The sequence below is a fragment of the Miscanthus floridulus genome, chromosome 3 (assembly GCF_019320115.1).
Source record: "Miscanthus floridulus cultivar M001 chromosome 3, ASM1932011v1, whole genome shotgun sequence".
NCBI classification, from domain to species: domain Eukaryota; kingdom Viridiplantae; phylum Streptophyta; class Magnoliopsida; order Poales; family Poaceae; genus Miscanthus; species Miscanthus floridulus.
This window is the reverse complement of record NC_089582.1, coordinates 107527843-107550065: the sequence shown is the minus strand read 5'-3', so window position 1 is coordinate 107550065 and position 22223 is coordinate 107527843. Positions and strand designations below refer to the sequence as shown.

Genomic DNA, 22223 nt, shown 5'->3' with positions numbered 1-22223 from the left:
GAGGTCCAAAACATCTAGAATCATGACCGGATGCGTCCGATCACCACTGACTAGACGCAGCCAGAGTCCGATCGATCCTGACTTCATCTTCTTTGCTTGATCGAATGCTGGATCGCCATCTGACCGGATGTTGGGAAAGCACTATTTCAGCGTCCTGTCACTCCTTCTCAGCAGCAATTCACCTCCTGTGAACTGACCAGACGCTGGACTTCAGAGTCCGGTGCAGCTTCCGATCACTCTTTTTCCAACAAATCTTTAAAGTCCTTCGTGCTACCTGTTCCCAATCAAGTCCCAACTTCAATAAAATCCAAATAAACACCAATTGGGACTGATGTAAGTGACCTCTCTCAAACCCTCAAAATTTTCAAAATATTTTGCCTTAGGCCATAATTCTTTTTAAGAAAATAGGCAATAAGAGGGCAATTGAAGATAAACGACAAAGCAACATTTATGCATATGCAATGCAATACTTGAAAGTAAATCTAGTTGCTTGTCAAGTTTGATCCAAGGTTAAGCTTCTTCACACGCTTTTCGGTGGTTATCTTAATCATGTTAGACAAGCCCTATATGCATTACCATAAAAAGTAAACATGTTGTATATTACAATGCAATGCAAGGGACAATACAAGCTCATTTTTAGTGAAGTTACTAAAATCAAGAACATTGAGCTCATTCCGCAATCAACAAAAAGTCGTCTCATCTAGCGGTTTAGTGGAGATATCCGCCAATTAATCCTTGGTCCTTACACCTTCTAATGAAATATTATTCTTTGCAACATGATCTCTAAGAAAGTGATGACGGATATCTATGTGCTTGGTGCAAGAGTATTGAACCGGATTATTTGCAAGTTTTACCGCACTTTCATTGTCGCACAAAAGAGGTACTTTTTCTAGAACTACACTATAGTCTAGCAAAGTTTGTTTCATGTAAAGTATTTGTGCACAACAAGCACCTACGGCAATGTATTCCACTTCAACGGTGGACAAAGCCACACTATTTTGTTTCTTGGAGGACCAAGACACAAGTGATCTACCAAGCAAATGGCACCCTTCGGATGTGCTTTTTCTATCCACTTTGCAACCGGCATAATCTAAATTGGAATAGCCAACTAATTCAAATATAGCTCCTTTGGGATACCAAAGGCCAATGCTTAGTGTGTGCTTAAGATACCTAAGGATTCTTTTAACGGCAATCAAATGAGTTTCCTTAGGATTAGCTTGAAATCTAGCATACATACACACACTAAACATGATGTCGGGCTTAGATGTTGTTAAATATAACAAGCTACCAATCATAGAGCGGTAGAGAGTTTGATCAACCATGTTACCTACCTCATCTAGGTCGAGATATCCATTAGTTGGCATTGGTGTCTTGATTGGCTTACATTCATCCATCATGAATCTCTTGAGAAGATTATTTATATAATTCTCTTGAGAGATGAAAATCCCTTCTCTCATTTGCTTGACTTGAAAACCAAGAAAGAATGTAAGCTCTCTAATCATTGACATCTCGAACTCCTTCAACATCAATTCACCAAACTCTTTGCAAGAATCTTCATTTGATGATCCAAAGATGATATCATCAATATACACTTGACAAATGAAGATGTGCCCATCAAGCTTCTTGGTCAATAGTATGGTGTCGACCTTCCCAATGGTGAAGCCCTTCTCAACGAGGAAGTTCCGAAGGCGCTTATATCAAGCTCTTGGGGCTTGCTTAAGCTCATATAACACCTTGGACAACCTATAATCATGGTTAGGATATCAAGGGTCTTTAAACCCAGGAGGTTGATCAACATAGACTAGTTTATTAATAAAGTCATTTAAAAATACACTTTTCACATCTATTTGATATAGTTTCATGTCATGATGTGATGCATATGCAAGGAGGATACGGATGGCTTCTAGTCTTGCAACTAGTGTAAAGGTCTCTCCAAAATCTAAACCTTCAACTTGAGAGAACACCTTTGCAACTAGTCTTGCCTTGTTCCTCACAACTACGCCTTGATCATCTTGCTTGTTGCGTAACACCCACTTTGTTCCAATGACTCTTGCACCTTTTGGCCGCTTTTCAAGAGTCCAAACTTCATTGCGAGTGAAGTTGTTCAACTCTTCATGCATGGCATTTATCTAATCCAGATCTTGAAGAGATTCTTCTACCTTAGTAGACTCAAAACAAGAGACAAAAGAGTGATGTGCAATAAATGAAGCAAGTTTTTGTGAACGAGTCATTACACCCTTTGATGGACTTCCTATGATGAGATCTTGTGGATGATCTTATAGTAGATGTGTGTTTATTCTATTAACCACTTGAGAAGGAGGTTGTGGAGCATCAACATCTTGTGCTTGTACTACCATTTGATCATGGGAGACATGAGTGTCTTTATTTTCTACTCTCCCATCTTTATCACCATCTTCTAGCACATTTGATGAAAAAGGTGGATTAATTACTTGTACATCATCTTCATCATCTTTAGGCTTGATGTCTCTAACCAAAATGTTCTTCATAGCCTCTCTCAATGGTTCATCACCTACATCATCAAGATTCTCATGTGCTCCTTGGGAGCCATTAGATTCATCAAATTCTACATCATATGTTTCTTCAACCAAGCCGGTGGCATGATTAAATACTATATATGCTTTGGACTTTGATGAGTAACCAACAAGAAAACCAATATCACAACATCTTTGAAACTTCTCTAGGTGTTGCCGCTTCTTGTAGATGTAGCATTTGCAATCAAACACCCTAAAGAAGGAGACATCCGACTTCTTTCCATTAAGCAACTCATAAGGTGTCTTGCCAAGGAACTTTTGAAGAAATAGGCGGTTGGATGCATAGCATGCGGTGTTGATAGCTTTCACCCATAGAACTTCGGGGGTGTTGTACTCATCTAGCATTGTTCTTGCAATCGTGATCAATGTCTAGTTCTTTCTCTCAACTACACCATTTTATTGAGGAGTATATGTTGCGGAGACCTCATGCTTGATCCCAACTTCATCATAATAGGCTTCTATATTTATGTTGTCAAATTCTTTTCCATTGTCGCTTCTTATCTTCTTTAGCTTCACTTCAAACTCATTTTGTACTCTCTTGCCAAACTTCTTGAAACAAGATGCAACTTTGGATTTGTCATGAAGGAAGAATAACCATGTGTATCTTGAATAGTCATCAACATTCACAAGACAATAAAGATTTCCTCCCAAACTCTTGTATGTTGTTGGTCCAAATAAGTCCATGTGAAGGGGTTCTAGCACTCTTGTGGTTGACATGAAAGCTTTTGTTAGATGAGTATTTGTAACTTGCTTGCCGGCTTGACATACACTACAAAGCTTGTCCTTCTTAAACTTCACATCCTTCAACCCTCTCACCAAATCATTCTTCATTAGCTTCTTGAGTGAGCTCATCCCAACATGAGCAAGTCTTCTATGCCATAGCTACCCAAGTGTTGTTTTGGTGAATAGGCATATCTTTAAGTTAGCATCTTCGGAGGTGAAGTCCACTAGATATAGGTTTTTGTATCTAAATCCTTTGAATATTACTTGATCATCATCCTTCTTAGATACAACAACTTCCTTCTCGGTAAACAAGCATTAGAAGCCAAGATCACACAATTATCCAATGGATAGCAAGTTGAAGATCAATGAAGCAACATAGAGCACATTTGAGATAGAATGATCATTTGATATTGCCACTTTACCTAATCCTTTAACCTTGCCCTTTGAATTATCTCCAAATGTGATTCTTTCTTGTCCATCTACTTCTTCATCTAGTGAGGTGAACATATGAGGATCACCGGTCATATGTTGTGTGCAACCACTATCAATAACCCAATGACTTCCACCGGTCTTGTAGTTCACCTATACACAAGAGATCAAGCTTTAGGAACCCAAACTTGTTGAGGGCCCTTCACCTTCTCAACAAGTGACTTTGCAACCCAAATTTTCTTAGGCCTATTCTTGTTTGGAGGTCCTAAGAATATGACTTTCATCTTTCCTCTAGAATCCTTTCTAAGCATATAATGAGCATTGAAGACAAAAGGTCTAGCATGCTTAGGCAAGGGTTGTGGTAGTGGAGTTTGGCACTCATGGGCAAAATGGCCTTCTTGTCCACACTTAAAACATCTCTTTGGCTTTGGCTTTGACTTGTGTTGTTGTTGAGCTTGAGCCTTCTTTTCTTGGTTTGCCAAATATCCAATGCCACTGCTATCCATCTTCATGATGGTGTTCATTAGTAGCTCACTTTGGAGATGCTTGCCTTTTGTGAACTTGCTCAATCCAATCTTGAGATGCTCTTTCTCCAACTTGAGCTTCTTGTTTTCTTCCTTGAGAGCATCATTATTTTTCTATTCCTTGAGCTTCTTGTTCTCTTCTTTGAGCTTCTCATTCTCAAGAATCAAGTCACCATCATGATCACGAGTTTCAAGCACTATGATATTGGTGGTCTTGAGCTTTTTATTGTCATTCTTGAGCTTGACAAACTTATTATAATCACCGGCCTCAACCACTTGCTTGCCTTTGCTACTAGAACTTTGCTCAAAGCTCTCAATGATCAAATCATAACATATATCAATCTTAACAACATTGTTAGTAGCATCATGTGGCTCATTTGATAGAAATTCTTGAGCAATGATAAGATTATCATGATTAATCTTAAGAGTAGTATATTCTTCTTTTATCTTATTGTGGCTAGTGATGAGCTCTTTGTGCATCCCCTCAAGTTTATTATGTTTATCTTTAAGCTCTTTCTTAGAAGATTCGAGCTTCTTGAGTTTGGATGATATAGCATCATTTGCTTCTCTAAGCTCAACACTAGCATTTTCGGCTATATCACATTTTGCTAAAAGTGAATCATTCTTAGCTTCTAGTTTTTTTATTCTTAGCTCTACTCTTTTTAATGATCTTAATGTATTGATTTAGCAATTTAACAAGATCATCATAAGAAGGTGATTCATATTCATCATCATCACTATCGCTATCATCATTGCTAGCATGTTCATCACCACTACTATCATCATTTGATACCTTGCGATCACCCTTGGCCATAAGGCATAGGTGTGTAGGGGATGATGGCGGTGGTGGCGGTGAAGATGATGAAGAGTCAATAACAATGGCGGCCACCTTCTCGTTGTCACTATCATCATCGAATAAGCCACTAGATGAATCAATGTCCGTGAACCAATCACCGACGATGTATGCCTTTCCACTTTTCTTCTTCTTGTGGAAGTCCTTCTTGCCATCTTTCTTCTTGTATGGTTTGTTTTTCTTCTTCTCATCTTCTTCTTCATTGCTTGAGTTATCTTTCTTGCCCTTGTACTTGTTCTTGAACTTGTCTTTCTTAGGCTTGGTGCATTGGTGTGCTAGATAACTAAGTTCTCCACAATTGTAGCAATCTATCTCGGAGATTGGCTTCCTTCTAGAGCTAGTGAAGAACTTCTTCTTCTTGCCATCAAACTTGATGCCACTCTTGTTGAGCTTCTTTAGCATCTTGGTGGTTCTTCTCATCATGAGAGCAAGACTTGCATCATCAATTTCATCATCACTTGAGCTCTCATACTCAAGTCTTGTTTTACCCTTCTCTTGGCTAGCCTTGAATGCCAAGTATTTGTCTTTCTTCTTGTTAGAGGATGAGCCATCTTGAGATGTGATGTGCATGTACATCTCATGAGCATTGATCTTTCCCAAGATTTGTGTCGGTGTAGTGGTGGAAAGATCACCTTAATGAAGCACGGTCACAATATGCCCATATTTGTTAATGGGGAGGACACTCAAGATCTTTCTTACAACATCAGATGGTTGCATTTGAGTGAGTCCAAGCCCATTGACTTCCTCTACAAGAACATTCAAGCGCGAGTATATTTCATTAGCACATTCTTTAGGAAGCATCTCAAAAGAGTTAAGCTTTTTCATGACAAGATGATAGCGTTCCTCACGCTCACTCTTGGTTCCCTCATGCAGCACACAAACATCCAACCATAGTGCATGGGTGTCTTTGTGGTTCCTCACCCGGTTGAACACATCTTTGCAAAGGCCTCTAAAGATGGTGTTTTGAGCCTTTGCATTTCATTTTTTGTAATTCACCTCATCACCTTATAGGTGTGTAGCATCCTGAGGTTTTGGAAAGCCTTGTGAGGTGGTTCTAATTATTCCAACATCTAGAGCTTCTAGATACATCTCCATGCGGATTTTCCATTATGGAAAATCACCCCCCTCAAAGATAGGAGAAGGTCCATCCCTATGAGACATCTTTCTCTAGGTGGTTAAGCCTAAATACGAGAGCATGAGGCTCCGATACCAATTGAAAGGATCAAGATGCCCAAGAGGGAGGGGTGAATTGGGCTAATTCTAAATTTCTTTGTAATAATTAAGTCCTATGGTTAGCTCAATTAACCCCTTGTGCCTAGAAAGTGTTTCTATTGATCTACCGCATAAAAGTTTAGCAACCTATGTTCCAATCCTACTCTAGCGTGGCAATTCTATCAATATAAATGACAAGAATTGAATTGCTCAAAGTAAATGCTCAAAGTAAAGAGAGAAGGAGAAACGCGGTGATGTTTTGCCGAGGTATTGGAGAGTCGTCACTCCCCACTAGTCCTCATTGGAGCACCCATGCAAGGGTGTAGCTCCCCCTTGATCTACGCAAGGATCAAGTGCTCTCTACGGGTTGATTCTTTGACACTCTGTCACGGTGAATCACCCACAACCGCTCACAACTTGAGTTGGGTCATCCAAAAGCTCCGCTGAATGATCACCAAGCTCCCAATCACCACCAAACCATCTAGGTGATGACGATCACCAAGAGTAACAAGCACGAACTCTCACTTGACCACGACAAGCCTAATGAGAAGGGTGGATGCACACTTTGCTACTCTTGCTTTCACTAATGAGGGCTCTCTTTAGGATTCTTAAATCTCAATCACCTCACTAGGACCTTGCTCTTCTTAGCACTCTCAAAGGTGTTTCTCAGCTGTTTGAATAAGCAAAAGTGCCCCCACACACGAATGGAGAAAGTATTTATAACTATGGCTGAAAAACGAACCGTTATGTGCCTCTGCGGGGTGACCAGATGCTCCGGTCATGTTGACTGGACGCTCCGATCAGTTCTCCCCGAACTCCAGTGTTTAAGATGTGACTAGACGCGTTCGGTCGTGATTTTCCCTCTCTGGAACCTTACTGGAGTCGACCAGACGCTGGAACTCAGCGTTCGGTCACTTCACCTCTCAGCATTCGGTTGTACCAGACGATTTCACCTTGATCAAATGAATTGACTGGACTCTACGCCAGTGTCCGGTCACCCTGGAGCCAGCATCCGGTCAGTATTTGACCCTTCATTCACTTCTAACTCTCGATCATATGTGAATGAAGTTTATTCCAATGGATCTAAGGGCTTTATAGGAGCTACCTAGTGCTAGATTTAGCAAGTGTGCACCACACCTAACTCACTAGAATCACCTAGGTCAAGCTACCCGTCCATATCCCCCTTAATAGTACGGCCAAAAGAAAAATAAAGTTCTAAACTACTCTAAGTGTCTCTTCAACTCTAATCAACACTTAGAACTAGTCCATCCTTAACCTTATCGTCCATCCTTTGAAAACCAAAACGATTTCCATCATAGGGGCATGACCACCATGATAGCCCAATCAATCTCCATTACCATGACCTAACTTAATTGCCTCTGCAAAACATACATTAGTCATAGTAAACACGTATTGTCATTAATCACCGAAACCCAACTAAAGGCTTAGATGCTTTCACCAAGGACACCAATGCACCTGAACATTTCGTAATTGAGTTAGGCTGTGATATAGTGTACATCAAACAAGACACAGGTATGATAGTAAAGAGAGTGTAACCTGGTGCTGTGTCAGGACGTCGAGACCATCCGTGTACTCCCTATACTTGCGCCTCGTATTCCCTCTAACTAACTCTGATTCTGTCCAGATAAACAGAGCTATAGGGAGTGTATCCTGCCCGTTCTATTGCTGCATTGAACACGATAATGAATTAGCCATTAATAAACTCATCATATGTAACCATATCGAAGAATATAATGAACCGAAGTACTTACTGGTAAACTAGTATTAAGGGGCCTCCCAACAGGCCATCGTTTCCAACACCAAACCTGGAGTAGGTACGAGCAACCCCTAAGGTTCACATACCCTGAGGTGCGACGGTAGGCAACACATAGTTGTCGATACGTCCATGCCAGGACTGCGTTGCCCCAGTTGTACGCTGCTATGTTCTCCTACGGCCGACGTAGTATGTCAAGAAAGATCCAGCTGATGGTGTTGCCCAAGGCGTCTAGGAAGAGAAAAGCACTAAGAAAGTGTCAGAGCCACACTCGAGCAAACCTGTCGATCAGAGCCTCCTCAGTCTGTGGGTCCAAGTAATCAAAGCGCTCTATGATCCAGGACGATGAAACACTGGAACTTTTCCTGAAATTAACCAAAAAAATGAGACCCGATGGCTGCAGGAAAGCAATGCAAGTATTAAATAGGCTTGAATTTCTCACTTATTTTTTTTGGAAGCCTCATCGTCCGGTAGAAGAAAGCCCATAAACTGAGCCACCAGCTCCCTCCAATGATCGTTGTCAACTATCTCTATCACTGGAGGTCCCCCCAACCGAAGGCCAAAAATAGCCTTCACGTCCTGCATGGTCAAGGTCATCTCGCCATAAGATAGGTGGAACGTGTGGGTCTCAAGCTTCCACCTATTATAAGAATAGAACGACTATTAGTTAACTCAAATTTGTTATAAGAATATTTACATACAAAGAAGGAACTCGCACCTGTCTATAGGTGCAGTAAGTAGTGCTCGTCCCACTAGTGCACCCTGGTATGCGTGCGGGGCCTCAAAGTAGGCAAGGCCACCTCTGCATCGTTGTCACTCAAGATATGTGCTCGGTGCTGGTCGTCGTACTCCATCTCAAGAATGGGGTACAATGGGTGCTGGGTGGGAGGGGCCATCCTGTTATAAATTGATAAACAAAGCGTTAGAGTATTCAAATTAACATTATGTAGCATTACAAAATTTAAACTATTTGTTATGCAATACGAACACAATATGAAAGCACATGTATATATTCAAAGTAACATTAACAGACATATCACACACTAGTAACATAAACAACTTCACTAGGAATATAAGCATTTGACGAAACTTCATGAAGTCATCAAAATCAACGTATCACGCACCAGTAAGTACCGACATTTATAAACTAGTATCTATACCCAAAATCCATAACTAAATAACTAACTATAAACTAAATAATAAATACCTAATCAATCCCTAAACCCAAAATCATAACTATACTAGAACACACAACCTCAAACCTAAAAACTATCTACGTAAATCACAAACAAATTCACTAACCTAACTATCCTAAATCACTAACTATCATAAATCAATGACAATCATAAAACTCTAACTATCCTAAATTACTAACTATCCTAAATCACTAATTATCCTAAATCAATAATAATCAAAATAACATAAAATCGAGAAGGAGGTACCTTAGGAGCGGGCAGCCTTAACGCGCCGGCGTTCATGGCGCGGCCGGCGCGGGCGTTGTTTGGGGAGTGGGAGGGCACGTGCGGGCGCTGCACGGCGGCGGGGCGCGTGCGACTGGCGGGCAGGCAGACGGGCGTGCGGGTGGGCAGGCTCGCTCGCGATATTTATTTGGCCCTGCCACCCCATGCGCCGTGGTGTGGTAGAGCCCTGCCACGTCAACGATCGCGATTCCGGTCGCCGCCACGTTTTTCCTCTGCCACGTCACCATGCATAACGCGCCTCTGCCGCGCCACCATGCATGGCGCGGCACAGGCATTTAACCACGCCAGGACAATAGACGCGGCCAAAAGTGTTAATTTAAAAAACAGGCAATGTTAGATTTAAAATTAGTTTTTAAAAAGTGTTAAAATTAAAAAAAAATCTCGGAGTGCACCCAGGAAAAGGGAGGGGTGCGCTAGTATTAATTGGGCCACGTTTGGCTAACGACAGGGCACGACAATACGGCATGCTGGGAGCCTGGGATGGGTTCAAATGGCCCACAACTGGCGCAGAGACCTGCTTCGAGTTCTCAAGCTATCCGCGCTCGTCCACCTCTATTTCCATCTCTAAAAATGAATATTCTATCTTAGTCATCGAGATTCTCTACTCTATACCTATTTCTCTCGCACCCGTATTATCTCTATCACATACTCTATACCCACTATTCCATATTTTATTTTCATCCCTCCCCCTTCCTCTCTCTCTCACTATCTCACTAACTCTCTCTCACTCGCTACAGTGTTTAGCGTTGCCCCCCTTGCGTGCGCTATCTCTAGCGGTGTCCTGTGCGCGCGGTACGCTCCCGCGTCCTTTGCAGGTGCGCGGTGCGGGCGCGCGCTACGCTACCGGCCGCTGCAGGCCTGTTTCCAGCTGCGCGGTGCGGATAGCCTCACAGCCTGTTCGTTTGGCTGTGGCTTGTCGTAAACGATCGTAAATTTTCAGCCGGAACAGTATTTTTCTCTCACACAAACCAGCCAGCAGTACTTCTTCGCAAAACAGCAACGATACGAAACAGCCGACCGAACACGCTGTCAGATGCCTCACGTCCTCTGGAGCTGACCGCTCCCATGACATGTTGCCGCTGTTGACCACACTAAACACCGAGAACAAAATGCCGGCCCAAGCATCCACGGCAGACATATTGCAAGGCACACGAGCTAGTCACTAGCCAGAAAACGTCAGCCAGTTGAATTGGGTTCTAGTCTTCTGGACGCCTTATCTAGTTCCTATATTAAAGTTTAGTCTATATTATATCATATGTTTGACGTATGTATAGAGTATTAAATATAGATTAAAAAATAACTAATTACATATATTGCGACTATTTTACTATAGAAATTTTTAAGCCTAATTTGTTTATGATTTGACAATGTGGTGCTACAATAAACATATGCTAATGACAAATTAATTAGGTTTAATAAATTCGTCACGGATTTCTGAGGACTTTTATAATTTATTTTATTATTATTATCAAATACTTCCGTATAACATTGACGTGACACCTCTGTACTGTAGCCCCCCGAAACGCCACCATGTATCTCAAAGGCTAGGACACGCTACAAAATCCCGCCGCCCAAAACGTCAAAAGCTGAAAAGGCATATCCTTTCGTGCATCTCGCCGATGATATATGATGACACGCGCTCGAAACTCGCACATCCGTCCGTGTCCATCCCGGCACCTCGAGACCATCCCTTCATACAACCATACGCCAGCGCGTCTCCATGGAGGTGGAAACACCGGCGCAGGCGCAGCCATGCAAGAGCGCTGGCACCACTCATGTCGCCCAGAGCGCCGGCACTACAAGGACGACACTCCGCAACCCGCTCCTCGTCGTCAACTTCGTCCTCATGGTCGTCGGCTCAGCGGGCGGCCCGCTGTTCCTCCGCGCCTACTTCCTCCACGGCGGCGCCCGCAAGTGGCTCTCGGCCTTCCTCCAGACCGCCGGCTTCCCGCTCCTGCTCGGGCCGCTCTGCGTCTCCTTCTCCCGTCGCCGCCGGCGCGACCGCGACGACACGCCGGCGAAGTCGTCCCGCACGCCGTTCTTTCTCATGACGCCCCGCCTCCTGGCGGCGTCCGCGGCCATCGGCCTCATGACCGGCCTCGACGACCTCCTGTACGCCTACGGCCTGGCGTACCTGCCGGTGTCCACGTCCTCCATCCTCATCTCCGCGCAGCTGGCCTTCACGGCCGCCTTCGCGCTGCTGCTGGTGCGGCAGCGGTTCACGGCGTTCTCGGTGAACGCCGTGGCACTGCTCAGCGCCGGCGCCGCCATGCTCGGGATGAACGCTGGCGGGGACCGCCCCACGGGCGTGTCGCGGGCGCAGTACGGCGCCGGGTTCGCCATGACGCTCAGCGCCGCCGCGCTCTACGGCCTCGTGCTCCCCGTCATGGAGCTCAGCCAGGCGCGCCACGCCGCGCGCGCAGGCGCCGCGGCCGTCACCTACACGCTCGTCATCGAGATGCAGCTCGTCATCGGGCTCACCGCCACCATCTTCAGTGTCGTCGGCATGCTTGCCAACAATGATTTGCACGTAAGTTCATTTTCGCTGCCAACTGTTCTGTTCGGCTGAGGTGGTGTATAGATATGGAGGGTTCAATCGCATGTTACATGAGGTGTCACGTAGCGTGTGTTGCGTGAGGTGTTTGAATATTAATAAAAAATAAATTATAAAATTTATTAAACCTAACTAATTTGGTATTAGGATAGGTGTACTGCAACACTGTATTATCAAATTATGAATTAATTAGACTTAAAAGATTCGTCCCGTAAATTAGTCAGAGTCTGTATAATTAATTATTTTTAATTTATATTTAATACTTTATATATATTATGTATATGTCAAAGATCGGATGCGATAGGTACCTAAAGTTTCAGCGGAGGAACTAAACAAACGCTGGAATTATTTGCAGCAGCTGCAGCTGCCGAGAGTGACATCCCAGCGCTCTCTCCAGTCTTCACTCCATCACTCCTTTAGTCCTTTGTCTCTTTCCGTAGTCATCATACCTCAGCTGTACTGCAGCATTTTACGGGCACAGCAACACTCTAGCGCCTGCGCATAAAAAAAACACCGTAGCACCTGAATGCGCCATCTACCTCGTAGGGGCCTACTAGCTCGGATCCTTTTGCCACTCATGAGACCCCCCACCTAGCATTTTGAATATCCCACAGTCGGCAATGCCCAAAAGTCACCTAGATAGACAGTGGAAGTTTACAAAAATACTGTAGCGTTGTTGTGTGGCCAAGCCAAACTCCACTGTGCCAATTTGATCTTGTTGGCACTGCAAAAAATCTCTCTAGTGACACCGTAAGTTGTTAGAAAGAGGGGAGTCATTATATTTCAGGTGTTTGAATTTTTAAAAATTTTCAAGCAATAATCTTACGCAATCAACTAGTACAATTAAACGAACCGACTCATAAGAGACAATTCATAATTTTTCTATATCCAAATGATGACAAACAACAAAAAATCAGGCATCCGAGATATAAGAAAGTGCTAAAAAAGGGATTTGCTAAAATTCAGGTGTCTGAATTTTAGTTTCCTTTCAGGCGACGATTATTGCATATATTTTTATCTTAAAATTGCATATTCCGTTCACTGCAATTTCTATAGGCACAATCCGTATTTTTTTGGTACCGAGAATAAATAAACCGTTAGACAAAACTACAAATCTGATAAAATCTGATTTGTGTTGGCACAAGAGAATTAACAATTTATAATTATTTCTATAGGAAGACAAGAACAAAAATTTAATGTGTTATGACACAAAGACAAATAATAAATAATAAAAGTAACAATTTACTTGTACTAGTCGGTAGTATAAGAGTGTTGTCTGAAATCAACTTAGGAGAAGTGGCTAAAAAATCATGAAAAACTTCTCTTTTTTGTGTTACCAATATTTGGTGTCGATATGGAAGTAATGTAACACCGAAAATCTGACGTGGCATTATATTCCTCGAGTGGGCAAATAATCATGTGTTGACGTTGAAAGTTAAAAGTAAACATTGTGTTAGTTAGATTTCCTAATATATGTAATAACAGCAGGACAAACAGATCCTTAGCTAGTGCAAAAATCAGACTAGAATTATTTGTAGTACTAGTAATTTCAAATATCAGAAATTTATGTGTGCCAGGGCCAGGAGCCCACGACAAGATGGGGCCTCGGCCTTTGGCAGCAGCCAGCAGCTAGTTTCAGCGTTTTCAATGAAGTAATCGAGTGGAGTTCCTTTTGTCATCTTTAGTGATCTCATCAATAGACTACTCGTACTAAAAAGGTAGTCCACAAAACTACACGGATATTGTAAACTACTGGTCCACTTAGGAATTTAACCTTATAAGTTATCCATAAAGCCCTATGCTTGTTGAGCATGTGTGCAACATTGAACACCTTTCGTTAAAAAGAAGAAGAAGAAAGTTGTGGGGATCAGAGCACGTTTTTGAAAGATAGACACTCAAACAGTGAAATAATCAATTCCTAACAGCAAAGGATAATAGATACTAAAATAGAGAAAGACAAAACAATAAACCTCCTCATTGCATATCTAGAGATTTTCTCTTTGGATTCAACAAGTTGTATGCATAGGCTAGGATTATTACACAATCATGCATGGATATTGATGCTTGTATTCTTTCTTGAACCGGGAGTCCCTAGGAGTGTAGAGCTAAAAAGTTAAGGTTCTTGCCAATCCACAACTCCGGGTGTCACTTGTCATGGTGCTTCCGGACGTTGGATCGCTACGAGTACACCCAGTACCTTTGAAATGGCTAATGGTGCTACAGCAAGGTGCTCGCTGACGCTGAAAAACGCATGCAGGCAATCCCGGGAGAGGCGCGGGAGTTCGATCTCGGCCGGTCAGCAGGCTACTACCTACTGCTGGCCGGCTCAGCCGCCACGTACCAGTGCTTCTTCCTCGGCACCATCGGCGCCGTCTTCTTTGGCTCGGCGCTGCTCGCCGGAGTGGTCATGACGGTGCTTATCCCGGTCACCGAGGTGCTCGCCGTCATGCTCTTCCGCGAGCCGTTCAACGGCACCAAGGGTGTCGCCCTCGCCCTCTCGCTCTGGGGCTTCGTCTCCTACTTCTACGGCGAGCTCCAAACATCCAACAAGGCGCACCACCACCAGTCTGACAAGACACCAAATGCTGAGCATTTGGACCCCTAGATGATGGCGGCTGTAAATCGTAAATGCTACCCAGGCCAGTGTAGTAAGTTTTAATTTACCCCATATTTCAGTTGAGGAATAACATTCCAATCTTATAATACAACACCATTTTATATTAAAGGATTTCGGGTGAAAAAAAAAGGCATCAACACAGTAGCAACGGACAGCCAATGCTGCTCCCGTATTATTCAAATAAAATAATATATAAGTACTGTCTGAACTCTGAAGCGAAATTGAGAGCCTGACAGGCAGGCAGGGCAATTCTTGAGCGCCTAATCCTCTTCAGGATTGATTTCCGAAATGTCAACCGATGTGAATTCACCTTCTGGCTTGAAGATGTATGCGAAACCAGCATGCTTCTTGTGATGTGGGATCTGGCTGATCTTGAACCTGTCCTCGTCAGTCAGCTCCCAGTCGAAAATCTCAAGGTTTTCCTTAAGCCTCTCCTGTTTGTAGGTCTTGACGACAAGGCTCACTCCTTGCTCATATACCCATCTCAATGAGACAATGACACCTGAAATAGGAGGGTACATCTGTGACTCACTCTAAGCATCAATCAAAGAGATATAACTGGAGCATCAGCGCTTATCATCAACACTTAGACGTCTGAAGTACAGAGGCAGGTAGCTGTGTTATGAGAATATATAATACATTAATACCTGTGCCACGGTCTTCCCTCTTGCCTTAGCTATCTCCGCGAGAACCTGGGATTCGAGCACGGCGTTTCTTTCCCCCGTCCAGCTCTGCCCTCCCAACGGCGAGAACGCCTGGACGTGGATGCCCTTCTCGGCGCAGTACCTCCTCAGCTTTGGCTGCTGGCAAACCGGGTTCAGCTCCACCTACGGACAGACAGACATGTGCGCAGGGCTGGAGGGATTAGCATAAACACCGCCGTTGTGTGATTAATCGAAGGCTAATTACAATCTCCATCGACTAGCTAGGTAGATCGATCGGCAACCGTACCTGGTTCACTGCAGGGGTGATGGTGGCAAAAGGCAACGTCTTGTCGAGGTGCTTGGTCGTGAAGTTGCTGACGCCGATGGCCCTGGCGAGCCCAAGTCGCTGGCACTCCTCCATCGCCTGCCACACGCCCTTGAAATCGAACGGGAGGGCGTCCTCCTTCCTGGCCGGGAACACAGGCGGCCCGGGCTTCTGGCAGACGGGCATGTGGATTAAGTACAGGTCGAGGTACTCCATCTGCAGGTTTCTGCTCTCACGAGTCACCACAAATGAACAGAATTCATGAGAAACAACAAGCCCATCAACTCTGCTTCAGCAATGGTGAAAATCTTAGGAGAATTAGAAGTTCGTGTTTAATATAATACCTACTATATATAGCTAACAAAAATTACACATATCTTCGTGTGCCCTCTCTTTACTTTCTAACGTAATACGTATGTTGTCCAATCATGATACTTTTCCTCCGTGTGTCTTTAATACGCAAGTAGTTGACTTTTTAAGCCTAACATTATATTTGACTTCAATATTATACTCCATTCATTTCAAATTATATGTCATTCCAATTTTCTTGGAAAGCCAAAACGTATTAAGTTTGACCAAAATTATAGAGAGAATTACAAAGATTTATGACATCAAATAGGTATACTATGAAAATATAATTAATAAAGAATCTAATAATACTTATTTGATATCATAAATGTTATTACTTTATTATATTTAAATTTAGTCAAACTTGAGATGTTTTACTCTCTAAAAAATTAGAATAACTTACAATTTGGGATGGAGGGAGTATATACATACTGTCTAAAGTGATATGAGCTTAAGTTACGGTGACTCTGGTTACAGCCCATGTCTTATCCTACCATGAATCTAGATTTTGGCTTTTAACATTGTTTATCGTATTTGTTTCTGCAAATATTTATTCTCAATTTAAATAAAAAAATACTACGCTTGTCGTACCATTTATTCAAAAATCCATTGTGTATGCTATTAAAAATAAGGATTTAGATAGTACGTTGCACTCTTATTACTTGAATACCTCGTAAAAAACAGTGTTCCTAACCCCTAAAAATTTCGCATTTAGGGCGCGCTTGGTTGCAGCTCTAGATCAAATTTGCCAGGGCGCTCACAACTATTTGCCTTTTTCCTGGAGTTACGTTTGGTTAGAGTCCTGTTTTATTTTCTTTTGTTTTTTTTCCCGATAAAGGAGTCCTGAATATTAGACAGGGCCAGGCAAAGGCAGCTATCGAAATCGTTCCTCAGCCATGCAATCGAAATCGTTGCATGGGTGCTGTGCAAACGGCTGCCTGTACTAATCACCGTCGTTAGTTCGTTACTCGCATTAAGCTAAAGAAGTACAGAACACGTGCATGCAACAACATCTCCAGTATTTAGTGTTTAATTAAACATATATAAGACTTCTAGGTACAATATACACAAGTCTTTTCGTTAGAAATGTTTCTTTTTCAATCCTATAAACTCAAAATAATGTAATCTTTACATAAAAAGGTAATCTATACCACCTATTTTAGTGAGTGAGTGTATATACTAATCATACGCATGTATTATAAATGTGTATTAATATATCATGATTTTTTCTCGTGCCAGGTTAGTGTGTAAAGTATAAAAAAATTTATTTCTTTTTTAATTAATTGAGAAAAAAATACTAATATAAACCATTTAAAATTATGAATAGTGTGCATACAATAGAGGAAGGTCCTAATGGCGAGGCCGACCAACAAGTTGACGAGGCCGATTTAATGCTCGTTCTACGTCTGATAAATCTATGAATGGCTCCTGAGAAGACTCATTGTGGAGACACATGGTGGAGGGTGTCCTAGATCAACAAGGCCACATAGAACGCCCACAATTCCATCGAGGGACATGTAGGACAGTAGCAGGTTGGAAGATAACGAGTAAAAAGGGGTATATATTGATAACAGTGATTGTGTAGTTGGTATCTCATTTTATATGCAGTAGGGGTGGTCTTATTCTGTTGAAAAATTAATGTGGTACAATTACATGTCGCTTCGTAGAGTTTTTTTTAGATTGAGCCAAAACTGGCATATGCCAATTTTAAAACTGGCATATGCCAATTTTAAAACTGGCCTGGGCCTAAGTTGAGTGTCAACATATGCCTCTTATTTTTAAGCGAAGCGTATGAAAGTTTAAAAACATATGGTAAATAACAACGATGTTCCAACCTGTCGCGGGGTCAGAACCGCGGCAAGCATTGTTGTTCGAGTCGGTGTAAGAGTACGTGTCTCCGGTGGCTCGGGTGGACTCAAGAACATAAGAATCACAGAGAGGACACAACGGTTTATCCTGGTTTGGGCAGATCGATGCCCTACGTCCAGCAACTGATGATCCTTATACTCAAGAGCACCCAAAATGGGGGGTTACAACAAAGTGTACAGGAGAAAAAGAGAGATTTGGTAGGGGGTTAGCTCGATGCTAATCCTAAGGTTGCCTCGCCGCTAGTGGAGCCTTCACTTCGTCGGAGAGGAGGAAGACGATGGGTGCGGTGGAGGAGCTCTCGGTGCCCATCTCTAGGTTGCTCTACTCTCGGTGCTCAGCAGGAGCGAATCGATGAGGAATAGAATGGCCTGTTTGGGATCATCCTCCCCCTCTAGGATCCAATCTTACCCCTTATATATCGAGATAGGTTGGGTATATGGCGGTTTGGGGGGTTGAGCCTATGGTCTATATGCGTCGGAGTCTAGGAGGGTCTTGCAGCGGTGCTTTGTGGACCATGGTGATGTGGTGGAGCTGAAGCCTTGGGCGTCGTCTAGCTGGCCTGTTCTGACACACCGAGTGTCAGGCTATGTTGGCTTGGACCGGCCTCCCCCAGGCGCACCTTCTGGAGTCTTCTTGGTGGCGAGGGAGGTCGGCTCGAGGTGCTGACACGCGGGCTTGGAAGCCCCCAAGCCCCAAAGGTCGAGGAGCCCCCGAACCTTGATGGCTCAGGGCATGTCTTCTTGTGCCCGGGCCTTGGCTGGCGTCATAGGCCGGGCAGGAGCCGAGGACCGGGCTCAGGTTTCCCATCGATCGGGAGCCTGAGGCCCGGGCGAGCCCCCGAGCCCTGAGCAGAGGCGCTGGTATGCTCGGTCTCGGGCAGGTTCCTTGGCCTGAGGGTGCGCGCGAGCGTACCCGATGGGTATAGCCCCCGAGCCCCCGGGCGATCCTAGAGGGATCGGCCGGGGGTCTCTTCGCTCGAGAACCATAGATCCCGTGGCTTAACATACCCGTATGTTAGGATCTCGTCACAACCTATTAACTATTTTTGCTCTAAGCGTCACACATGCATCGACCCTTGTTGTTGTAAAGACGATATGTGTATTATGAGCCATGTCTGAATTTTCACACCCCTTGCTTGTCTCGAAATCTCTACTCGCTGAACATATTTTAGAGGTGACTGGGCTTCTTTTTTATTGCGCCGATCCATTGAAACTACTCTTTGTTTGCACCTTTCGTCGGAGATCTATTTGTCTTATTAATCTTCCATGTTCCTATCTCCATGCGCTTCGGTTTAAAGGTATGTTGCACCTTTTGAGGCTTTTGACCGAAGCTAGCTTGCCCGATTTGAAAATTCGGTCTTGTTGATTTTTATTGGCTATTATTTCTAACTTTTGAAGTCGGCTCAACCAATACTTTTTGGACAGCGGCAATGTTAGCTTTGTTTTCCTTGTTTATGGGAGCTGTTTCATGTCCCCCGAGTCCTTTTCTAGCTAGGAAGTGCAGTTCTAACCCGTCCTAAATTGGCTTTACCGGTTTGAATTGCCGAAGTAGTCAAATTGAATTGGTTAGTAGATGCATACATTTGTTGTCCATCATAATAGTTAAACGGTGTTGCGTATTGAAGTTGGCTAGCAACCGGGCCGATCTCCTAAAAGAAGCATCATGAGGTGAAACATTATATTCAGATTTCTTCTTCTCCTTGTTTTTATAGCTATCCATGAGTTTGTTCAATTTGTCAATTATAGGGATCTCAAAAAACTCACGAATCATCTTAGCAAACTCATCGTGTGTAACACCAGATCCATAGATGATTGATCTGTTTTTACCTCAGATGTAGATGTAGTAGGAAGAGGATCGAAGTTGACATCTTTGATCCTCTTGGCAGTTCCCTGCTAATCCATCTTGAAGCATGTCAGGGCATATATTATCTAGATCGGCAGTAGCTTGGGCCTTCGCCCTCTCCTCTAGCATTTTGCAAATCTCCTTGGAAAGTTGATCGACCGAAGGCTTTCCATCGGCCATATTAGTAGATTTGTTTTGCTTCATCCCCAATGGAGTCGTCAAAAAGTGTGTTAATGCCGATTCGGGTCACACACCGGTAAGGGTTAGATCGCCCAGAGGCCGCACATGGCCTAGTATGCAGCGGAGGGACGTGCCAATGGCGAGGCCAACCACTAGGTCAACGAGGCTGATTTGACGCTCGCCCGATAAACCCACGAACATCTCCTAGGACGATAAACCCACAAACGTTTCCTGGGAAGACTCATCAGGGAGACGCACGGCTTTGACGTGCTAGGATCGGCAAAGCCACCTAGAACGCCCATAAATCCCATCGAGAGACATGTAGGACAACAAGGGGGTTGAAAGAGATGAGGGTAAAAAGTGGGTATATATTGATAAAAGTTCAATTATGTAGTTGGATACCTTAATCAGCCGTGTACCCCATATTTAATATGGAGTAGGGGTGGTCTTGTCCTGTTGAAAAACCAATATGGTACAATTACATGTCGCTGCGTAGAATTTTCTTTAGAATGGCCCAAAACTAGGATGAGCCGATTCTAAAACTAGCCTGGGTTCAATTTAAGTGTCAACAAACCTCATTAGTCAAACCGTAATTTAGGGACTCCTTTAGATTATTCTTTAATGACATAGTTAGTTTGATTATTTAGAGATAGATTTAGGGATTATTTTATGTTATGTTTTATAATGATATATGTGGGTAATAATTTTTTAGAGTCAATCGAATTGATCATAGTTAGATTTTTTTTCTGATTTTTTAAACATGTCTTATAAGGAATGATATGAAGTCGCTAGTTAGTACTGTAAATCTGTAATAGTAAGATTATTTTGCATGCGTCCAGACATGGCCTCGTTCGGCTGGTACAAAGTTTGGTTTGTTCGGTTTCTTTTTTCAGCCGTAATAATGTTTTTTCTCTCATAACATTTCAGTCAGATCAATATTTTTCAACCAAGTTTTAGACCAGCGAACGGAGCCATGCAGATACAGTATGTAAGTACGTGATCTGATTTCTTACTCCAAGGTCTCCCGGAGGGAGGGGAGGACGAGGTCCGGGTGGCACTGCGTGCACCACAGCTTGGACGTGACGAACACCTCCTCCCGGGACTTGATGAGCCCGCGCCGCACCGCCTCCGCGACGCCCTCGCCGAGGGGCTTCTCTGTCCCGTAGAAGTAGGCGGTGTCGAAGTGGCGGAAACCCAGCTCGATGGCCGCAAGCACCACGTTCTTGGTGGCCTCCGGAGGGAGGAATATCGCCGCTGTGCCCAGGCCAATCACCGGCACCGGCCTCGCGTTTCCGGAGGGCAGGGACAGCTCCGGCACCACCGTCGTGCTCCTCGTGGAGGCCATGCCTCTGTGTCGCTTGAGGCTTAGCGGCGGAGTTGGGTTGCACTGATGTGTGGTTGCGTCGGACGAGTCTGACCCACGCAATTGGTTTGGCGTCGACGTGGCGTGGCTTAAAAAAGAAATCAGTGCGTGAAGTTATATCCCCTGCGATCTCCTAGAAAGAGCAAACCGGCTACTGGCGTGGCTTCTTTGTCGGCCTCTCCATACAACTACTCCGTGAGCAGCAAGTATACGAGTACTGTCTGTAGAGTGGGAGCCGCCGCGTGGAAGACGACGATCACACAGTTGGTCGATTGTCACGATCCTTTCTTTATTACCAGAACATGACTTCCCGTGTTCATTAAAAAGAAGAAAACAAGTTACAATCCCGACTCATCTGAAGGAGAGGTGCCTGAGATGAGCAGGAGCCGCTGATAGATCCCAACGAAAAGAAAAGAAACCGGCCAAGAAAAGAAACGCTGTTTGTCAATTGTCACGATCTGATTGGTCGCTCGGTGTTAGTGCCGACAATTGACGGAAGTGTTGTCGGAATGTTAGATTGCTGGAGTTTGAGATTGAAACCCCCGCATTGGCAGTGTAGTACTTCCTTCGCCCATAAAAGAATATAATTATAGAATTTATAAAACTAGCTTAAATTTAACTAAATTTATAATAAATAATATTAGCATTTATATCTCTAAATAAATATATTATAAAAATATATTCTACGGCTAATCTAATAGTACTTACTCCCTCTGTCCCTAAATGCTAGTCGCTACGATTTGCGTACTGATAACTTTAACTCGATTTATAGAAAATACGTGCAATATTTCTATCTCCAAATAAATTTATTAAAAAACTAGATTCAAATATCTATCCAATGATACTAATTATGTATCATAAATATTAATATTTTTAATATATATTTAGTCAAAAATGTTTCTCGGAAAACGAAAACGACAGACATTTAGGGAC

At 43.4% G+C, this 22223-nt stretch overlaps 2 protein-coding genes across 3 annotated transcripts; one reads left to right on the top strand and one right to left on the bottom strand.

Moving 5' to 3' along the window:
- The first annotated feature begins 11103 nt into the window (after positions 1 to 11103).
- Positions 11104 to 14726, top strand: LOC136542041 (purine permease 1-like). Its single transcript, XM_066534280.1, has 2 exons — positions 11104 to 12078; positions 14360 to 14726. The coding sequence occupies exons 1-2, from the start codon at positions 11269 to 11271 to the stop codon at positions 14705 to 14707; spliced, it is 1158 nt and encodes a 385-aa protein (XP_066390377.1). The 5' UTR covers positions 11104 to 11268; the 3' UTR covers positions 14708 to 14726.
- Positions 14727 to 14791: 65 nt separating this feature from the next.
- LOC136542042 (deoxymugineic acid synthase 1-like) lies at positions 14792 to 21400 on the bottom strand. 2 transcript variants are annotated; one of them, XM_066534282.1, is made up of 4 exons: positions 20941 to 21399; positions 15671 to 15914; positions 15367 to 15546; positions 14792 to 15221 (listed from the first exon to the last, which is right to left on the bottom strand). In XM_066534282.1, the coding sequence occupies exons 1-4, from the start codon at positions 21270 to 21272 to the stop codon at positions 15204 to 15206; spliced, it is 774 nt and encodes a 257-aa protein (XP_066390379.1). In that variant the 5' UTR covers positions 21273 to 21399; the 3' UTR covers positions 14792 to 15203. The 2 variants fall into 2 exon arrangements, with proteins under 2 accessions (XP_066390379.1, XP_066390378.1); XM_066534281.1 differs by lacking the exon at positions 14792 to 15221 and having other exon boundaries at positions 15325 to 15546; positions 20941 to 21400.
- Between the last annotated feature and the right edge of the window lie 823 nt (positions 21401 to 22223).

Coding starts and splice junctions, on each gene's coding strand:
- LOC136542042 (XM_066534281.1), bottom strand. CDS start 21,272: ATGGCCTCCACGAGGAGCACGACGGTGGTGCCGGAGCTGTCCCTGCCC. Junction 15,915..20,940: donor TCCCTCCGGGAGACCTTGGA/GTAAGAAATCAG, acceptor TCGTGAGAGCAG/AAACCTGCAGATGGAGTACC. Junction 15,547..15,670: donor TCACCCCTGCAGTGAACCAG/GTACGGTTGCCG, acceptor GTCTGTCCGTAG/GTGGAGCTGAACCCGGTTTG.
- LOC136542041 (XM_066534280.1), top strand. CDS start 11,269: ATGGAGGTGGAAACACCGGCGCAGGCGCAGCCATGCAAGAGCGCTGGC. Junction 12,079..14,359: donor TTGCCAACAATGATTTGCAC/GTAAGTTCATTT, acceptor AAACGCATGCAG/GCAATCCCGGGAGAGGCGCG.